Source organism: Bactrocera dorsalis, chromosome 4, assembly GCF_023373825.1.
Source record: "Bactrocera dorsalis isolate Fly_Bdor chromosome 4, ASM2337382v1, whole genome shotgun sequence".
NCBI classification, from domain to species: Eukaryota; Metazoa; Arthropoda; class Insecta; order Diptera; family Tephritidae; genus Bactrocera; species Bactrocera dorsalis.
The window spans coordinates 70,737,192-70,759,960 of record NC_064306.1 but is presented as its reverse complement, the minus strand read 5'-3'; the positions used below and the strand labels follow the sequence as shown (position 1 = coordinate 70,759,960).

Sequence of the window (22,769 nt, the reverse complement as noted above, 5' to 3'; positions counted from 1 at the left end):
CTTGCTAGACTTACCTTCAGTTGCTTCACAGGGCTGGCTCGGCTTCTTCTTTTTCAACGCCTTAATGCCGAATAAAGGCAAACCATTTTCGTCTGTCGGTCCAATGCCATAACTCGAGGTGATTGAATCTTCTTCAAAGTTTCTATTCTGAGTTTGGCGTTGACTGATTGTCTTCGATGTTGTGACCTTCGTTGCCGTGTTTCGTGTTGACGGTGTAGTTGTCACTTTACGTGGTGCGTTACTTGGACTCTTGAGCAGATTTTTACGATCCGCCCAAATGGGGGCGTTTTCGTCAACGTTCGGCTTACTAGATTTACGTTCGGGTGAGCGTGTGGTTTTAACTGTCGTTACCTTGGATATGTTGTATAATTCATCACGTTGTTTCGGCGTTCTTCCTTTTGGACTGGTTGTGCGTTGCGATGATGGCTTTCTGTCATCAGGACTTCTGGTGCGTGTGCTAGACAAAGTTTTTATTTTAATATCTGGGCTATGTCTGCCGTCCCTAACAGGACTCTTAGATTCCGGACTAGAATTGCGTTCACGACTGTGATCTTTTTCAAAACGTTCAGAACTCTGCTCAAAATGGCGGCGGGAGCTCCTGACATTCTCTTCCGAGTAGTCGGTCTGCTCGCTATGTACATATTCTTTATGTGAGGACTTCGAAGAACCAGATATACGACGTATTTCTTTTACTTGTTCGTGCGAAGTATTTGTTTCGGGACTGTGATCACGTTCAAAGGGTAATTTTCTGGGACGTTCAGGGCTTTCAGTGCGACCATTGGGAGTTTTAGTAACATATGTGCTTTTTGTAGTAACGTTCTGTTCGCGGTGCAGTTTATTGTACGACCTTGGGCTTTCTTCAGTGCCATATGGGGACTTTTGCGGCGCATTTTGAGTTGTCCTACCCACCTTTGGTGTTTGAACCGGACGTTTTGGACTACCTTTATTGTCATATGGTACTTTCGTTTTTACGCCTTCATTAATGGTGTCAGTTTCTTCTTGATGCACATTTGATTTGTAAGTAGATGTTTTGTGAGTTGATCTTATGGAATTAGATGCTTTAGTTTCTGTTTTCCTTTTGTCAACCACATTAGTGTTGAGTGTATTTTTCTTAACCAAACGTATTTGGGCGCGAATCCTGCGTCTCAGTTCATATGAGGTTACCGTCTCCAAAAGACGCTCCAATACTTCTAATTCGAAAATATTCTCAACATCAATATCTTCGGGAATACTAGCAGTACGCTGCGGCTTATGTGGCACATCAAATTTCACTGCAGCATTTGGTCGACGCTCATAATTGATTTCCGAATCCACCGATGACTTGCGTGAATAGTTATGCTTATTCACTTCTAGTGAATCACGACGAATGTGCTCTAAAGAGCTAACTGTGTGATCCATATATGATGGACGTCTACCAACAGGTGAGGGCGAGTTGCTTTCTCCTGGACTTTGACCCTTCGGCGTGGCATTGGTTTCGAAAATGTTGCGCCGAGCGGCAACAGTATCTGGTGTTATGCGAGTACGACCAACGGTTGTTGGTGTAGGTGTTGGCGTCTTTACGTGTGCGGGGCGCTCTATAACAGTTTCAACGATTTCAATATCGGAACAATCTGAATTGTGCTTATTTGTGCGCTCGGTTACGTGAGTAACATTGGTAGTGCTAGTTGTATCTTTTCGAATAGGACTGTGTGAGAAAGTTTGGGGTGTTTTCTTTTCCTGCAGGAAAGTTTTTCGAGTTGGAGATTCTTTTTGGGTAGGAGAAAACCGTTCAATTTCTGTCTGTACCGTCTCTAAGTAATCTTTTGTTTTTGATGAACTTCTGCGGCGTGATGTTGATGTAAACTCCGTTTCGGACTCGACGGCTTCGTAATCGTGGACGTTGATTTCGAATTCAGTAGATGGTTTCTTGCCATCAAAATGACTATCAGGCTCAGTTGTTGGTTTACCTCTGCTTGGATAAGAAGCGTTAGTGATCGATTCCGACGATGGTTTTCTACCAGACGTCTTGGGTTCACTCGTTGGTTTACGACCAGTAATAATTTGTGAAGGCACTCGATTGGTTTTCGGTTCAACAGACGATTTTGGTGTATTCCTTTTAATATCAGGTGTTTCAAAACGAGATCTGGTTACAGCGACAGACGAAGCTTGTGGTTTTGTTGTTCTACGGCTATCAGGCTTGGACACTGGAGTGGATGGTTTGCGCTCAGCTTTAATTTCAATTTTATCACTATCCTCTCTGTTTATTTTCCGTGTTGTATATTCCATCTGTTTTGTTTTAATATTCGTTAATGGATACTTGCTTGGACCAGTGGGCTCCTTTTTATTGGGCGATTGTGGCCTTCCTTTCACATTTTGATTATAGATTGAAGGTCTGGACAAAATGTCTTTTTGTCGTTTTAATTCAATTTTTGTTGTATGATCTCTTGTGTGAGGAATTACTTCCTCGTGTTCTTCTAGTGTGGTATTATTTTTGGTTGTATTAAGTTTTACCTCTGAGTAATCACTATACTGATCAGTTTTTGTTGTATTTTCAAATACAGTTGGTCGAGAGAGTATGTCTTTTTGACGTCTTTTCTCAATCTCGAGAGTATGATTCTGTGAAAAAGGCGTTAGTTCATCATCACTAAGATCTTCGGGATACTCTGGCTCACTCTGCTTGGAAATGGTCCTTTCAATCTTAGCCACCAATTCAGGGGACCTTTGCGGTGCAGTGGGAGCCAATTTTTCTGCAGTACTCAAGAATTTATTCACCTTTTGAGACACTGACAAAGTGCAATCATCTGTTCGTAACTCTTCGTCCAAATCAGTGTAGCTGGGACGTTCAACCTCCCGTATAGGTGTGATGGGTTTCGCTACCTCTTCAGCTGTCTTAATGAACTTGTTAACTTTTTCATCAACTGTCAATAAGCATTCATCATTTTCTGGTACTTTGGGTGTTTTGTCGAATTCTCTACTGAACGGGCTAGATGCTTTTGGTTTCTTAATCTCTTCAGCTGTATGTGTGAACTTGGAAACCTTCTCATGAACGCTCAAAAGGCAGTCATCGTCAGGTCTATCGATAGACGGATAGTCAAGACTTTTTGGAGCTTCTATCATCGGGTTATCTAGAATATCATTCTCATCTAAGTCCACCAATTTCGAAATTTTATCTGTCTTCACCTCTGATATATGGCATTTGATGTATTCGTTAGATTCTTCTTCGAAAATAGGTATGTTTGTGATAACCGGCTTTTTGCGTGGTTCATCTTCAGGTTCTTGCACAACATCGGGATAACGAGGTTTACCCGTATCTAAATGCACCGGTACTGGTGTAGGGACAATTTTATCTGGTGATGGCTCACGAGAACTCTTCGCATGTTGAATATCTATTATAACATTCTCCATTTCCTCGCTATTTATTAGTTTATCTGTAGTAGTGAGATTTATGGTCTTGGTGGTGAAGCATTTATTAGGTCGTCGATCACCTTTCGGTGTGGGGCTTGGTGCCAATGTATTCACAACAGTTTCTTTTACCGGTTTATCAGTAACTTTCATAACTTTCTCACTTGTTGATCGAGTCATTTTTGCATCCTTTTCTTTACGAGTTACACTCGGAACCGGCGCAGATTCTTTTCGTTCGGTTACAGGAAGTCTTCGAACCGGTCTTGCGTTTGGTGAAGTTTTATCTACCGGACTGGTTTTCTTTGTCTGTGGTGTATGTTTCTCAGGGCTCTTTTCAATAGGTTTAGGAGATTTTGGTCCTGAATGATCAATTATGATTTCAGTATGTACCGAAATATTACTTGAACGTCTTCGCTCTGTAAACCGTGAAGGACTAACATCAGGCGAAGAATCAGACGGCGATTCGGAAGGCTTCCTATTTCGGGTGGCAGAACGTAAGCGGTCTTTGATTGTGTGAGTTGGAGACTCTTTTGTGGGCTTTTGATGGCCTTTATCGGTATCAACTTTATGAATACGTTCTGACCGCAACTTCGCTGGAGATGTTGGTTTATCTCTTCCAACAATACTTTGATTATCCGGTTTCTCCGCTGACTTGTCAAGAGGCTTAGTTTCACTTCTGATTTTTGAAGGTTTATTCGGTTCACGCGACTTAGTCTGTGTTTCGATTGTTTTCAATTCTGTAATCGTGGAAGAGCTAGAAGGATGTTGTCTGACGGGAGATGTTTTACGAGTATCTTGAGGCTCCGATGGCTTTCTGGTCGGACTTTTATTAGGACTAGAAGGTTTTTCTTTCGTTACTCGTTTTTTGGTAACCTCAACCACATTCGAGACATTTTCTACTTCTTCTGTATATTGCATATCTCTTTTAGATACTATAGTATCCGGTTGAGATTCTTCGTCCGTTTCTTTTTCTGGAATCTCTGAATCGGTGGTTGATGAATCTTCTGGCTCTTCATTTTGGGATTTTACCTTCTTCGGTGATGGACTGGAAGTTTTAATAACTATTTTAGAAGACTTTTTGGAGACCGTTTGTTCATCTTCTTCTTCATTTAAATCGGTTTCAGAAATCAAAGTTGTTTTACGACAGATTTCAGTCAAAGGCTCCGTATCTGGAGAACTTCTTTTAAATGGTACAACGGTTTCTTTACGAACACATTCCACTTCTTCTACTATCTCATCATCAAGAGTATTGCGTGTTTTGGGTTTTTGTGGTTTCTGAGGCTTAACAGAATCTTTAATATTATTTAGATAAGTGGGTTCATCATCTTCACAGTCCTCTATTTGAACATCGAATTCTGTGACATTAACGGTAACTGACTCAGTTTGATCGGATACATCTTCAGGTTTCTTTTTATAAACACCAGGAGTGTCTCCATAGTTTTCCATGCCTAAGATTTGACGGCAACGATCTTCAAAGGTTTCTCTTGGGCTAACACCTTTTTTCTTAAAACTTGGAGAACTTGGTTCAGGCTCAGGTGCTTTCGATATAAAAGCTCCATCTGGGGTTTCCTTGTTTTGCCTTTCAATAGTAATAAATTCTTCAATAGTATTTTTTGTATCGGCCAATTTATTAGTATTAAAGATTTTCTCAACTTTTTTAGTTTCATCGAAATGGGTTTGCACAGGTTTATCGAAAGGCTCTCGAGGCTTTGCTGTTGTTTTTTCGCCAGGTAAGTTCTTGGAAATTTTAGTAGTGGTAGTCGAAATAATAGTGTCAAAAGTTTCATCAGTTGGTGTTGATGACGGAATACGATCCTTAGCGCTACGGTCTGGCAAAATTGGCTGAGTTTTCCCCTCAGTAGGCTTCTTGGCACAAGGAGCATCTGACTTAGGTTTTCCACCATCTGTGAAATTCGGTGAATTATCTTTGGGTGTATTTTTGTTTGTACTAATAATTGTGGTCGATTCAATTGTTTGCTGTGGGACCTCATCGTCGTCACTCAAGCCCACAACAGATGGCTGCACCAGTCTGAGCTCCCTATCACTAGGTTGGTATTCGGGGGAATGCGACTTGTCTTGAGAAACGGTTCTTAAAGTTGTTGTAACTGAACTTATTTTCAAAGTATTTGCATCAGTAAAGGATTGCTCATCATCGTCTGTATCATTTGGTTTCGAATACTTATCTATTGGTTCAGAAATCGGTTTCTTCGCTTCCTTATTTCGTAATTCTGTTTTTGTTGTTGGAGTATCATCAACTGGGATTCTTTCTCGCACCTGCTGTTCGAAAGTAATGAATTCTTCATTTACATTTTTAGTTACTTTCGTCTTGTCGGTTTTATTGAAAAGCTCTTGAACTTTTCTCGTCTCATCGGTAATCGTTTGTTGAGTTGTTTTTGGTTCATCTGTGCGTACCTTTTTGATTATTGTCGTGATAAATGAAGAGCTTGTGCTCTCAGTGTCCGAGAAGTCTTCTCCTTCTTGAGTATTAAGCGGTTTAACCCTTTCAGGCTCAGATGGTGCCGTCCTGATGTGATTACTTGGTTCATGTTCACTCTCGTTTACATCATCATCATATTCTGGGTTGGAAGGTTCTCTAGTAAGTGGTTTTGTTCCTTTTGGACCAGGCTGATATTTATCCGTAGATGCTACCACTTGCGTTTTAGTAACTCTAATTTCTGTTGACTTAAGATTTTCCTTTGTTGGTATTTTCTTTGTTGGTCTGTTTTCAATAGGTGCGGGGTACTCATCGCGAGGTTCATGCTTTATAGTGTTGGTATATGTCGGATTTGGTTGCGACAATTTTGTTGGTCTATCTTCCTCAGGAATTTCATCATTGGGTTTGCTGGTTCTGGTAGGAGAAATGTTGTCTTTGCGAGTTTTCGTGACCGTAGTGGTAATAGTACTGGTTTTGAATACGTTGTCTTCGGAAGTATTTGGAGTCTCTTTCTCCGGTTTTCGTGTGGGGCTAGGTTCAGGTTTCTTACTCGCTGGTCTTTTAAAAGCAGGTTCTTCTTTTGGGGACTCACCCGTTGGTCTCTTATCCACAGGTTCATCGTTTTCTTTAGACACTGATTTCAAAGTTATATTTGAGAGAGTTTTTGAGTTCGTTGGTTTTCTAGTCGGACTGCGATCAACGCCGTTCGGTTTTAGTTTTCCTGCATCACTAGGCTTTCTCTCAGTTGGCTGTTTTGGAATACTTTGATGTGGTTCGATATCATCGTCAATAACATTTGAATTTTCCTTCCGTGTAGTTTTTGTTATTACGGAGGTTTCGAATTTATTTGAAGAGGTAATATCGGAAGTTTTTCGAGTTGGACTTTTAGGCTTATCCGTATATTCAGTGGGATGTTTATCAGATGGTCTTCTTTTTGAAGGTTCGAGTGGTTTGCTTTCTTTAGGTCCCCTGTCTGTAGAATCAAATGGTTTCCCCGAAGTAGGTTTCTTGCCGACCGGTCCAGAAGGTTCTTTTCCATTCGGCTTTCTTACATCATACTCAGTTTTTTCATTTTTCGTACTTTTAATGGTCACAATCTCCTTCTGTCTATTTTGATCTGGTCGTTTAATAGTTTCTTCTCTAATGACCGGAAAATCAGACGTATCAACTGGTGTTTCGTTTATGTAATCATCATCTGTAGGACGGTTTTCTCGCGGTTTTGAAGATCCATCCTTTACAGGATAGGGTCGTTCGTTCGAATCTAGAATTGTATTTTGCCAATCTGTATTTTCAAATTCACTTTCCCTCACAACAGTCCTACGCTCAACACTAGGTTCTTTTCTGTTTGGTTGACAAATGGTTTGCGGACTACTACTTGGAAGTGGTCCTGATGGTGAACGATTACGTTGTTTAGGTTCGATTACGTATGAACTTAGTGGTTGTTTATGGATGGGCTCTTCGTGGTTAACATCTTCGAAATCATCCCGAACTTGGGATTTTGGTTTGGGATGAGTGCGATGTATGTTATTACTTGGTGCTGGTGAATATGGTGACTTCTCTGTTGAAAATTACAGCGAATGAAGCATTAATCACTTTGTCAGTGATGTTACAATACGATACGAGTACATATTATTAGTCATATTTTCCAAACTACTCTACGATCGTGTTATTTCTTGGTTAAACAATTGGTATTCTACTTTTAGCTGATGGTGTTAATAAAAGCTTACCATGCAACCTTTACTTCTACGTTTTGATTTATATGTAGTCGCATCAGTCGCATGCTTTAGGTGTTTAAGCTTCGTTTTGTCTTGGAAGTTTCTACTTGTAGGTGTTCCTCTGTAACTGTTTGTTTCGGTTTCAATAATTTGATTTTGATTTTTTTCATTGATCGTGACCTTTAAGTCTTCGTATGTATGTATGTATGTACGTACATGTGTCAATTTATTTTTGTTTGTGGTAAGTACTTCTTAAGATATGTTTCTTTCTCTTTTTGTGTGAATTTAGAATTATGTTAGAAATCTCGTGTAATAGTGCTGTTTTCTGCTTTATTTTTTTTTTGTTTTTGTATTGGCAAGCAAATTTTGAATGTTTATTTCTTCTTACCGTCAACATTGTTTGTTGTTGCTTTGTCGGACGGACCGAGTTTGTAAAAGTGTTTTTTTAAGCATGGCTCCTCGACCACCTCGTTGCCGAGGAAGCTGGCGTCATTTGCGGTAAAGTGGGTTTTTGTGATGGTTAGTGGTTCGTTAATAATAGGAAATGTGTTTTCGGCTGGCTTAGATTTTTGATTATCTGAAGGATAGACTGCCATTTAGTTGTAATGTGCTTTCTATATCTTACTTCGTACCTGATTTTGGCACTTCTCCTGGACTCTTTCTAGTTGTTGTGGTGCGTGTGGTGGTCGTTGTGATGGTCTTTGTGGGAGACGGCGACTTTGTGGGGCGCTGCTGGGGTGTTAAATCAATTGTTTCGTTAGAACCATTCACGTTACGAGTTTTAACAACAGTTTGCTTTGTAACGACAGTTTTACCAACACTCTTACTTGGCGAAGAACGCGTAACTGTGCCCGAACTGATGCGACTTGTTTCGCTGTCATGGGAACCTTCTCGGCCATCTCGTCGGAATGTCCTGGTCGATGAGACGCTCGAACGCGGTGTGGTCCGATGATGGTCCGGACTATCCACTGGTGATGAGCATCGTAGGGAAGCGGCAAAAGCACGATGGGTGGCGTCAACATCCCTCTCCTTCGAAATCAGGCGTTGAGAAGAGTCTGTCGTACTCGTAGGTTTCCTTGTGGGTGTTGTATTCGGTTGTATTCTTTGTGGTTGAGTTGGCGTAAGCTTGGGAGCGTTAGTATCCCGAGTTGATGGGAAGCCACCTGACGGTGTTGAGAAATCCGGTGCAGATTTGTTGGGACTTCTTACAGATGGAAAACCATGTGTAGAAAAATCTTCTTTTGGCTGATGTTGACCTGGGCTGCTCGGGTAGTCTCGAGAAGGTGTACTTCCTCTAACTGGTGCCGAATCCCTAACAGAGGGAAAACCGTGTGTCGAAAAATCTTCAGATGGTTGTCCCTTTCGAGGACTACTTGGATAATCACGTGTAGGTGTGCCTTGTCGACGATATGCATCATTGGTGGGGGCAGAGTCTCTTACCGATGGGAATCCATGTGTGCTGAAATCACCTGGTTGAGGGGTAGGAGGAAATGTGATTTTGTCTGGTTGACGTAAGCCTGACGGTGTATGATGGTCATAATCACCAGCAATTTCTGTTTCAATAATATGCTCCCTGTTTGTATTATGTTTAATCACTTTCTTTGTTTCCGAGCTCACTACTGTAACATTTCCATCTTGGTCAACGGTTCTTGGAGGTACAGGTTGTCCTGAATTCGGTCTAGCCACATCTCTGGTAGATGGAAATCCGCTTGTGGAGTAATCTGGCGATTGTTTTATCGGACTACCCGGATACTCCTTAATAGGGGCACCATATCTTGGCGAGTCCCTATCACCAGTTGATGGTTCGTTTACTGCGGGAAACCCACGATTAGGGTAACTTTCAGGGCGAACATTAGAATCTCCATCAACTACTACTTCAGTTTCGATAGTACGCTCTGCATTGGTCTTATATTTTGAACTGCGCGTAGATTCAGAACTTACAATTATCACATCACCATCTTTGGTGGTAGTAATATTTGTGTTTGGCCTTACTGCTGGAAACCCATGTGGTGCATCTGTGCTTGGTTTGTTTGTGGGGGTCACAGTTCGTTGTGTTATACGCTCCACCTCAGAAGGACGTGGACGGTCGCTTGGGTATTCTTGTGTTGGTTTATTTGATTTCACCGAAGGAAACCCATGAGTACTAAAATCAGGTTGTGAGCCGGTATGTGGACGTTCAGAAGGATATTCTTGAGTGGGCTTATTCGGCTTCACTGAAGGAAATCCATGGGTAGAGAAATCCTTGTTAGGTGAATGACCACTCGGTGGTTTACCTCTGATACCAGGAGCCTGTGAAGAGGGTGGCTGATCTGAAAACTCCTCAATAGTTTCTGATGTCGTTTCTGTGGAAAATTTACGGCTTGATTTCTTCACCGATGAAAATTTAGTTTCGACGTTAGTGGTTTCATCCACAAAACGGTCGGCCGGATGTGAAACTGCTAAATCTTGAGGGTTTGGTTTGCGCAAGTAAGGTTCGGCGTTATCGACGACATCATGTTCAGGTCGTCTTGGAGTACTATTATTGGAATACACATTATTGCGCACATTTTGTTGACGATTGTATACATTCTCTTCGGTCTGCTCACGTCTTTGCTGTTCGTTTCTATGTTGAGTGCTGCTCTGGCTCGTAGTAGAAGTCGTACGTTGACGTTGGGTATCCGCTGTAGGGCGTAACTCTTCCGTTTCGTAACGTTTATTTTTGACGATAGTACCATCAGGCAAACGCTTAACGGTAGTGATCATCTTAACATTCGGTTTCGGATACTCAACCGTGTTCGAGATAATCTCACCAGGTTGTGCCATAAGATACTGAACATGTTGCTGATATTCAGGTGAAGCCTTATCCATATCTACAACACGTCTATTCTGCTCCTTCGTCTGTTGAGTCTCTACGTTACGGCTTGTAGACGATTCTTGACGATTACTATTGAATTCCTGATGTTGTTGCTGGACACGTTGCTGATGCTGTTGTTGTTGGTGTTGTATGTTTTGTTCATATTCTTGCTGCTGTAATTGTTGTTGTCGCCGAATCTGTTGATTATATTGATCTTGCGTGAGACGTTGATGATCTTGATGTTGTCGCTGAGTATTATCCATAAGATATCGACCATCATTTGGATCGGCACCACCATATTCGATAGTAGATGACGAGGATGTCACCTGCGATGAGGAAGACGTTGTGGTCGAGCTAGTTTTCATTTCAGTGCGACCGGAATTCTCATCGCCAACCACTACACGCTCTTGCAAGTGAGTATTGGAGCTTTCCGATGCCTTCTTAACGAAGTTCTTATCGTCCCCTTGATGGGAAGCACTTGCGCGTTGCTCGTTTCGACCGCGGAATTCAGCGGTGCCTCCATTAATCTTTTCAACGCCTGTAAGCATGCAATTAAGGAGAGTAACACACACACAATGTGTACATATGTATATAGTATTTAATGTATATATTTTTTAAAAACTATAAGAATTTTTTTTAATTTCTGCTTCGATTAATGGTTGGGTAAAGTAATGAAAGAATAGAAGAACATAAAGAACAGTCATAAAAGAAGTGTACTTACCATCTGTGGTAGCCAAGGTTTCGGTACGATATGCGCGTCCATCTGGACTCACCTCGGACGAAGTTTGCACGTCCCAACCAGTGGTATTGGGATGATTCAGGGTCATGGAGTGGAACTTCAAATCATGTATGGGACTCACTGAATCTCGTACTTCTTTTGATTTCAAACTTTGAAAATTTTGACCCACCAAAGAATCGCCGTGCGACGAGTTCAACGGATCTTTAGCGTAGTTGCCAGCCATAATTTCGCCTTGATATAAGTCACGTAAACGCGATTCACGCAATTTATATAAGTGAGAACGGATTTCCTTCTTCTGATCGATGTCCGGTGTTTGCTGCCACTGGAATATGAGAAGACAGATAGGAAGAAAATTAGTTCGGAAATTATGTAAAATGAAAAAAAACTATACTTTTGTTCAATGAAAAAACAATTCTTTAATGTGGTCTTAAATAGTTATTCATTCAACTTTAGTAAAGTCAAATTTTTTAGCATTGACGATATATCTAGAAATCCATAAGAAAAACTTAATCCATATAATTATAGACCAATAGACCAGAAAAAGTCAAGTTTTCCACACATAAAAATTACCCGATTATAATTGAGAGGATATACTATTAAAAAATTAATAATTTAAGGGCCTTTAGGGGTTTCATACTAATTTTTATAATTATAATGGCGATATTATCTCTCCCTCTCTCTCTTTCCTTACAATTGCACTTTACCCCTCCATATGTAAAAATCATGTTTATTATAACTATGTACATACATACATACATATTTCTGTAGATACTGATCTAAATTGAATTACATCAGTCACTGAAAGTAAAATTACTTCTGGGTAAGTCCCACACAAGCAACAAAAACTGCAAAATAATAAACCGTCAAAAGTTCGATAAAAGTTGCTGCTGTCGCCAAGTAAACTACCGCCATACTTGGTTATGCATTAGTTGCATCGCCGACAACGCCACCGCCGCCAACAACAGCCACATGAGTGACGCTCCTACACCGTTTTCAATTAATAAAATATATGCACATACATATGTACATACTTACTTACGGTTATAGCATTGTTACAATTATTGAAACGTGTCTGGAATTAGAGTTACCTAATTGTACAAACCATTATTTCTACACACATATAAGCTATGGGCAGAAAATAGTAAGACTTTTTAATTTAAATTTCGGGCGAAACCCCATTAGTCGAAATATTTTCTTTCGAGGTTGGTATGACTGTCAGTGAAAATAATCATTAGTATTTAGTATACGTTTGTCTTTCTGAACTACAGAAAGTGCATTCGACGATTTTTACGATGAATGAAATTATTCAAGAAAGAACTTCCATTAAATTTGGAGTGCCGAATCAAATCTCTGGTGCCGAAACATTCAGAATGTTTGAAAAGGTCTTCGATGATAATTGCTTGTCGCGAGCAAGTATTTTTGATTGGTTCAAATTATTTAAAGAGGATCGAGAACGCGTTGACGACGGGTGACGACCCTGACGGCCATCAACATCAACTGGTGATCAACACGTCAATAAAATGAAGGTTTTTGGTACTTGAGGATCGACGATTAACAATCGGAGATCTTACTGGCATTATTGGAAAATCGGAAGGATTGGTACAAACTATTCTATTCTAAAAGATCATTTGGGTCTAAGAAAAGTGAAAACACGATTGGTTCCAAAGCAGCTCAATTTCTTCGTAAAACAGCGTCGCGTAACGTCTGTGAAACAATGATGACTGCCAGGATATCATGAAACGTATTACCACTGCATTGTTACTTCGTAAGTTTTACGACAAATTTACAGCAGATATCGTGTCGCAGACATTGTATTCGCCTGATTTAGCACCGTGTGACTTCTGGCTATTTGGCAAACTCAAACGACAGATTCGGGGAAACCTATGTGGAGTCAATTGAAGACATTAAAAGAGAATCGTTACGCGCATTGAAAGTTATTCTGGAAATTGACTTTAACAACTGTTTCGAGGATTGGAAAAAACGTTGATTTTGAAGAATAAAATAAGAAATTTAATATAATGAACAAAGTCTTACTATTTTTTGTTCATATACTTAGCTTCTGTAAAATTTAATTATTGTTCTTTATTTTAATTTTTACTGAATTTCGCATTGGGTTATTGAAAGAAAACAATTTATTACTTCAACTCAATAATGTTATTATTGCCTGTTGATTAACGAAATTTCGTGAAACTCTTTCAATCAACTGTCAATATCCAAATGACTAAACAAAAGAAGTCAAATTCCAAATACATACATACATATGTCTGTACGTACGAGTATACTACCAAGTCTTATCATTTTCGCACAATAGGACGCTATATTTAATCAGCTGTTGCAAAAGAACTGTATCTGACATTTTTAAGTATTTGTTTTTTTGTTTATAACTATATTTTTAATGCAAATACTATGTATGTACGTATACACATTTTTTATATACAAACGTATACGTGTGCGTACATTTCTTATTGTGCTTCATTGGCGATAATGTGCAATTTAGTGATGATGTATTCATTTATTTATAAATTTAAGAGGTCACTGATAACTGTAATCCAAAAAATATTCACTTGCACACACACACATACATACATAATGGAATACATGTCATAAAAATTACTAAGGTAAACAAATTATTTATTTACACAAGAGAGCAAAATCGGAGAGTGTTAAAAAGCGTTCGCGCAAATTTGTGAGTTATTTGACTTTGCTCTCAGTTATGACTTACTACAAAACATCATAATCGTTTGTATGTATGTAGGTGTAGGTGACCGCTCGGTTATGACACAACTACTTGTTTACGTTAATTAAACTTGAAAAATATTCTATGAAGTTGTTTATTTATATACTTACATATGAATAAACGTACAAACTTACAAACATTTTGTTATTATTTTTAATTTTTAACTGTGAACACAAATATTAGTAGACGCAAATCCAAAAATGATATCACCGTTCATGCAAAAGCAATGTCGCTATAAATATTGACTGCAAAAATCACATACATACACATACATATACATACATACATATGTACATATATGGTTGATAGCTGTGAAAGTAAAAAAGCAAACGCAAAGCTTGTGAACGCACACGACAACTCCATGCGAAGCTAATAATTCACGGCAATCTCGGCCGTAAAAAGCAACTAAAATTTTAATATTTATAATTTTGCACAAAAAAAACAAAAACAAATGCAAACAACAGTAAGTCGAACCTTCACAATGGAGAGTGAAAAGTGCAAACCAGCTTTCTTTGCTACAAATACATACACAAGTATATTTACATATACCCACTTTCGTGAATACAAAATCACTTATATTTACACGCACGCACTGGGACAAGCTTGTGGGCGGCCATAAATTTCTGTGAATTATTCGTTTCTTAATATTCGCGCTGAGTTATTTATTTACTTGTTTTAATTTTTTGTAATTTCTTTACCTGTCTGAAAAACCAGTCCAGCGAGACTTAAAATTACGAAATGAAGTTTGAAATTCTTGATTTCTGGGAGGGCAATTAATTTAGAATTTGAGAAATATGACGAAACCAGTATTTATGCTGTTTGTACCAGATAATTACAAAAGGTATTCAAAATTAAAAGATCTCAGGCGCTTACAAGATATTCTTCAAATCCAAGTCAAGACATAAGAACTGCAAAAAGGATCCAAGATCAATTAGTTAAAAACTGAAGATATTTAAATTGTTATTATTTTTGAATGAATTAGTCAACAGATTGTCACATATTTATTCAGTGAACTAAAGCTGCCTCATACCTAATCCTTAAGCATAAACTTGTCATAGGTAAATTCAAAGAAAACGGTAAATGTTGTTATATTAGTAAAATCCACATAATAGTATGTTCCAAAAGTAAGAAAAAATGTCGATATATTGAAGCGTTTAATATCAAAGATATCACATATAAACTCATATTCTGATTGGATTAAAGCTAGTCGCATTCGGACCAAGGTTTGCAAAAGCCAATGCGTCAGTAGCATCTACAACTTTTTGGAAAATGTTTAAAATGCTACAACTACAATAACTTCAGCAGTAATATGGAAGAGAAACATTCTATGTATAGTAATGAATTAACCAATAATTAACCCCTCCGACAGGATATTTATAGCCTTATAGGGTTTGTTCGGAAAGTAATAGGATTAAGTCGATTTAAGAAAATTTATTGACTCAATCGTTACAATTCCTTAAAAACGTTCAAAATAGGCTCCTTCTGCGACGATGCCGCGCATTTCTAAGCATTGAAGGTGCATGCTTCTTGGATCCCCTCTGTCGTCTCAAAATGCTCGGAAGATTGCCTCTTTGTCTCGATATCATACTCAAAGATATATGACTCCTCACCTGTGATTACGTTATTCAAAAATGGGGAGTCACTTTCACACATCTTCAAATTTTCTTAGCACACTTCTAGTCGCTGCAATTTCTGGTCGTCAGTGCCCACTTTTGGGACCATCTTCGCGCACACTTTGCGAATATTCAAGTGCTCCGTCGCAATGTCATGAACCACAGATTTTGATAAATTTAATATCTGGGCAATTGAACGAATACTTAGTTGATGGTCTGAGTTCAAAACTTTGCGAACAAGAGTCCGGACAAACCCTGTAAAAGAGTATATTACGTTTCCTACAAAGTTTGTAACCCCCAGTAGGAAAACTATCATGCATATAAACGATCAGTCTGACTGAGACTATTTAGTATGTATGTATGTATATACACGATCTAGTCCTTCAGTTATTAAAATCTGGCCAAACTGACCCATTAAAATCAGGATGAAGATTTTCATAAAGAATTCTTAAAGAAGGTTACTTAATCCTTAATTCGATTTTCAAACAACGTGGCTAGAAAAGTCTAAAAATGCATTTTCTGTTGGATTCAAGCCTTTTTAAGACATAAGTACATATGTACATACATACATACATATGTACATATATGCTAAAAGTAAACTAAGAATTATCATACTTCTACATAAATGTAATAAAGATATTCAAAATGTTAAAATAGCTCCATTCCCCAATTAATGCCTTTTCATAAAGACACTAGAAACGTAAGTATGTATGCATGTTCAAAGTTGCAAAGCATGCTTCAGTATGCATATGTACACATGTGTGTGCAAATTAATGTACAATCAAGTGTGTCACCAAAAAAATCTTTTTAATTCGATGATTGTGTTTTTTGACACGGTTTATTGCAAAAAATTCCGGCTTGAGCACGGACAATGCCGACAGACGATTTGCAAAATGACGTAATTTCTAAAAATTTCGCTTTTCGCTCAACAACATGAAAGCATACAAATATGCACAAAATAAATAAATAAATACATATCGACATCCACAAGTATATAGTTGTGCCAAAAACAAGCGAAGCGTCGCATTGGTAGTTAAGCTCGCAAGAAGTCTTAAGTCGAGCCACAGGTGTGAGGTGCGGAACCTGCGCTGCCAACCTGTTGTCTGCTGTCTGTGATGGCAGTGCGTTGATGAATTGCTCCGTTGCGCTGCGCTGAATTGCTTAAATGACTAAAGTATTTATATTCTGATGATGACTTTCGTGTCATTTCGAGGTCAACGCAACACGGGCATTTATTCATTTCTTTCCTAGTTTATTTAGAATTTTGATTTCATTTACTTTGATATGCTTTATCGAAGTTAATTGCTTGAAGTTATTTTTTCGGCTCTTTGTGCATTTGTTATTATTATTATTATTATTATTATTATTATTATTATTATTATTATTATTATTATTATTATTATTATTATTATTATTATTATTATATGCATATATAGACTCAAAGATATATTAAGTGTGAAATAATTGGTCTTATAATGGCACCTGTCATAATACACATTGTCGTATGCATGTATGTATGTTTCTGTACGTGCAAAACCGTAATTATGTCCGTAATAATAACATCGGTGGCAGAATGAATACCGCCGGCAGAGGCTGCGGCAGCGGCAGCACACCTACGTCATCGTTAAAGCCAGACTTCAGTGTCAGCTCGCATTTGGATAACAAAGGTACTGTTAGAGCGAACATGCATACACATGTACATATGTACGTACATGCATGCAAATGCGTGGGTACGTGTGCGACGCGGAAAATGAGTGCTTTAAGTGCTCCACAACAAATTGCTGTTAATAATTGTAGATACAAGTTTGAGGTGAACGTGAAAAAAATTAAAAAATAATTATAACAACAACAATCGAATTGCGACGACCTAATTGCGAAAAATGCAATTGTATTTGCGGGAAAAATTTGCAAAAATTATTTAATAATTGAAGGTTTTGGTAATTTTATTATGTTTTTAGTTATAAAAGATGAAAAAGCTGCGGGCGACTCATTGCATATTTTTTATGAATAATTAATTGATCTCAAAAAATATTATTTTTTATTTACAAGCTAACAATTTGAAACAAAGGTAGTATAATTTTTCGCAAAACATTTTATATGAAAATTATATACAATACACACTTATGTTTATATGTGTTTGTCTAAATTTAATTATTGCTAATAATATACGCGGCTTCACATTTATTCACAGTTTTAAAGTGAAACGAATCTAAAAATGAGCTGACGGCTTAATCGTCGGGCCATCTATTAAAATGTTTGGCGGAAATAAGCGAACCTGTTGCTCTCGCAAAATTGAAAACAAAATAAGAATCATAAAAAACAGGCAGGTAGTCATTTAAATATTGGATGCTTTCTAAAACCTTGCAAACACATACACATGCACATACACAATAAGTAAATTAGCATATATGATCCCACATATTGACAAAAAGTACAAAAACGGACGTCTTATCGGCACATTTTGAAAAGATTGACTTTAAAATATGTATAATTATGTAAGTATGTTTAAGAACAAGTTCAAAATCATTAAATTGTTTAACTTTTGACAATTTCACAACCTAAATAAGTGTTTGTAGATATGTACATACATATGTCTGTATATTTGTAGAATGGGCGAATTTTGATTTCGCGACACACAAATCTTGTCAAAAAATTAAGGAATATATTATCTTCTTTTTTGCTATTTCTTCGCTTTCATTAGCATTTTAACACAATTAACTGACATAAACTACTTTCTAAACAAATTCGTTTAATTTATTATATATATTTCGTTTATTTTCGATTTTGTGAATATATTAATTTTTTTTTATTTTTTTATTCCCACTCTATATCGTCATTATTCCAACGTTCGCCTGATATGCATATGAGTTTTATGGACGATGTTGCCAGCTTTATCTAAAGCTACAGGTGTATGGGTACCTATCATAATTAACCAAACTACTAATTGGGTAATTAAGCGAATTTAAGATGTTCAACCATTAACGCAATTTACTTCACAAAGAAAAAACAACTATTGATCTAATTAAATTTTAACTAACATTAATGCGAGGTAAAAGTTTCCGTTAAGCACTTAAGATCAAACAAAATTACAGGAGTGTAAGTACGTCGAAACATGGATTATCCATAGAAAAAATTCTTTTACAAACCAAATATCATAGATAATGCGTTTTTAAACTCTAAAATAAAATATCGACAAATATTATTGATACAAAAATCACCCACATTATCTAGTTTCTGACTTCTTATTCGGGGAAGTTAAAAAAATCTATAGCTGTTCAAAAATTAGTGAAAATACGAGTAATAAAGAAATTTTTTGTGGTTGCGGAACGATATTTGTTGAAAATGTGCCGAAATGATCACGAATAACCAATGCAGTATCGCACTTCTTTGTTCAATAAATTCAGACATAATAAAAATCGAAGAATTTACCCTTAAAGCTTCACAAAACGACGCGTATCTCAAATACTAATGAATATTTTGACGTGAAATTTAGCAGAGATGTCACTAACAGTATTACCAACTCAAAAAAAACCGATTCGCAAAACACGAGTAGTATTTTGTATTTATTTAGTAATTTAATCACAGTAGTATTTTGAAATTTGTGTATAAATAAGGGAAAAATGCCACGCAAGCCATCAATGTAATGTGTGAAGTTTGCGTTTCTGTTCTGGATATTTCGACTTAACCTGATGGAATAATGTCTTTAGCGGAAAAATTGCAAACTCGTACAAAATAAGAATATAATAAGTTGAAGTTTGATTACAAATACGAAGAGACTTTTTCGACTACCCTATAATTTATTACTTTTATTATGCATATAATCGATGAGTAACATACATATGTATATGTTTGAGAACAAAATAATAGTATGCGGATTTCACGATGTGGAAATAATTTTTGTATTGCACATGATTATTATTTTATTCAAATTAATAAGTTTACTCCATCATTTAACATCGCAAGACTAATGAGTATTAATGAATGAGTAATCTTCACAAGTATAAAGAATTAATCACATATTTTGTTCGTGTTTTCTTTTTCTATATAAAAGCATTAAACTTTAGAAGTTCCTAAAACTTGTAGATCGCTACATTTGTTCTGATAGCAACAAGAGCTTACTTGAAATCAGAGAAGAAATTCGATAAAACATCTAGCAGAGGGGAAAACGTCATTAAGTGCAATAAGTCCACATATCTCTAAGTCTTCAGATTAAAAATCATCCTATTCAAATTAGTTTCTCATAAGGAATCGATTTGTGGTATCAGTAGATACTGATACAGATACTCAACTGAGTTATATTTGCAAAAAGTTGCTAAACCATTAAGAAGTCAGACTACTACTTAAACAACTAAGGACCAACCGCAACTGAACATTGCATGAAAGATGATAAAAAATAAATTTTATTTTGTTTGCAAAATTGTCAGAAGACACAACCGAAATTACAAATTTCACTTAAGGTTTTTCATTGAAATGCCAATTTAATTGCTTTTCCTTAAATGTAAAAGGCTTAAAATTATCTAAATTCAATAGCGTTCGACCACTTTGGTCATTATGCCAAAAGCAAATAGTTGTTATCCTCAATCGCACCAAGCTGTTGACGTAAAATTCGCATTTTACAGCCATAAAATTAGATGTCTGTATAAAAATGGTAAATTCAATGTGCAAAAAACTGAACTTCTCTGGAATATTGTCGATATTTCGCCAATGGAATACCGTAATTGGTCACCAAAGTCAAACGGTGACTACAAGTCTACACATACACATACACAGACACGGAGACAGAGATTCACATCATCGCCAGTTATGGACGAGATGAATCTGCGAGGTGACACGTCAAACCAATAAAAAAATGGGCGAAAGCACACACTCACACACACATGAACATAAGTGTATTTGAGTTAATAATTAAAGGCACCGATGTGACACCTACATTTTCGCTCATGACCACAAGCTAAGTATGTGTGCATGTTCCTTAATGCATGTGTACACAAAGTCATACTAACCTTTTTAGCAGGAAAGCGTTCTTAGTACTTCGCTGCAATCGATATGGGGCGTAGAACACAAAGAAGGTAGGTTGTAAAGAAAACACACAAATCCGCGCACGAATGTATGTTGGTGTTGAGATAGATGCCTATGAATGTTGATCACTTAAAAATTATACTTTTTCTCACCGGACGCTAAAAAAACGCCAAATGTTTTTTTATTTTTTTATTGTTACAAGTATATATTATCTCTAGCTAGTACACCTCAGTTTCTTTATTCACGCGATAAGCAACACAGTCCTTTATTCTTGTATTTTATTTCACTTGCGTTCACTTTTTTGTTACTTTTATATTTCGATTTTGATAAAATTTTTATTTTCTGAGTTTTACCAACGAAGAAGTTATTCGTACGTTTCGATCGAGCGCCAAAGACAGACTGATTCAAAGTCAAGATGAATGAAAGCGAAAAAGCGTTAGCGACTTGGCAGCTATCGAAAAGCCGCAACCGATCGCGTGCTCATTGCGCCACTTCATTTAGCTCCACTCCGCTTCACTCGCCAACGAGCCGAGCAGACAAGTTGATCAGGCGCGCGAGCGGAGCAATTCACCGGCCGATCGAGCCGGTGTGCAGCGGATGAGAAGGTAAATAGTTACACACAACTAAATGCATATGTACATATGTATGTATGTATGCATATGTGGCCAAGCATTCATGAGAAGGTGTCATACAAATATATACATGCACTTTAGTCATATACTCGTACATGTGTGTTGGTATCGCGATAATGTTGTTTTGACCGAATATGTAAGGCTCAAACATGTTCCCAAAGGTGTCTTCCAAGATGCCGCTTGTTGAGCCCACAACTGTGTGGTGATCGCCAGCAATCGCCAACCGAAGAGAGCAAACTGTGCAATGCCGAATCGTAGATGATTGGCTAGTTTAGTGAAGCGCTCGATTGATTTGAAATCTTGCTTGGGCGTCTGGGCACGCCGGACTGCGACTTCAACGCCGCTTCCACACATACACATTCATACATATCCAATAATATTGGGAGTATTTTGAACAAAAACAAATGCCCACAAAAAGAGACAACACTGAAACAAAACAAAAACTCCACGCGCATAATTGACTGAGGCGTTCGCTATTTACACACACGCTAAATGATCAAGACACCGAACTAACTCAGCCGGTAATGAAAAGGTAAGAACAAAAATTTATTTAACATCATTAATTTCTATTATTATTTTCGTATGCCTTGGAAACTAGTTTTCGCTCGAAATCCAGAAATTCGACTATAAGCGCATATGATAAATTAATATTCAGAATATGACGGAATCGTTAAATAAAATCGCTTTGTTTGCAACTAAAAGAAAATTGACATTCTCCTTCACACAAGTTTGCCAGAGCTTTGTCCATGGTGCCGTTTCTGGAATGACGTCAGTTTTCTAAATTATTCTTTAGTTTGAGGTTAAGAGGTAAATTAAGAATATTTGAGCATATTTTACTGATTTATAACAACTTCTATATATACATATACATACATATGTATATAAATTAATAAAAGGCATATTTAATATATACGTGTCCATATTCATAAAATATAAATACATATACTTGTATAATCTTATCTGAGTATAATACGAGTATGTCAATTACCGAATTTATTCACGGTCAGCGGAAGCTGCCAGTACTGTTTAACAAAAGTATAATAACATTTTTTGAATATTTTAATTAATAATTTTAAAATACATGCATATTTTTGTTGTTTATGCAACTCCAATATGAATATCCAAAAGCTCTCAGTTCAACAAATATATTTTTGGTTAATTTGTTATTCCTAAGGTTATCGTTATTAAACAAATAATGGTATGTATATCATAATTTTGTTATTAACTCTTTAACCAAATTAAATACATAAAATACAACAACTTTTAAAGCTACAGAAACTCAAATTTTGCAGAGAGGTTCAAAGGCATTTAGCTTAGATATTTTGAAAAGGATAATGGTCCCACTCTCTAAGTATTTACATACTATATAAATGTTATGGGCAAAAAATAGTAAGACTTTTTAATTTAAATTTCGCGTGAAAATTCAGGTTGGTCCTAGGTTAGTACGACTATCAGTGAAATCTGTTCCAAAAATCACATCAAAATAATCATTAGTATTTAGTATAAACTTGTCTTTCTGAAGTACATGAAATGAATTCGGCGATGAGTGAAATGATTCAATAAAGAAGCTCCATTAAATTTTGTGTGCGGAATCAATTTTCTGGTGCCGAAACGTTCAGAATGTCGGAAAAGGCCTTCGGTGTTAATTGTTTGTCGCAAGCAAGTG

General features: G+C 37.1%; 1 protein-coding gene across 1 annotated transcript in view; it reads right to left on the bottom strand.

Annotated features, from left to right (window-relative positions):
* LOC105234062 (uncharacterized) overlaps window positions 1–22,769 on the bottom strand; it is a 55,010-nt gene that overhangs the window by 22,889 nt on the left and 9,352 nt on the right. The window contains exons 2-5 of the mRNA XM_049455776.1: window positions 11,085–11,424; window positions 8,163–10,901; window positions 7,919–8,107; window positions 15–7,373 (exon numbers count right to left, since the gene is read on the bottom strand). Coding sequence (XP_049311733.1) covers window positions 15–7,373; window positions 7,919–8,107; window positions 8,163–10,901; window positions 11,085–11,424 — 10,627 coding nt within the window. The remainder of the gene's footprint in view (window positions 1–14; window positions 7,374–7,918; window positions 8,108–8,162; window positions 10,902–11,084; window positions 11,425–22,769) is intronic.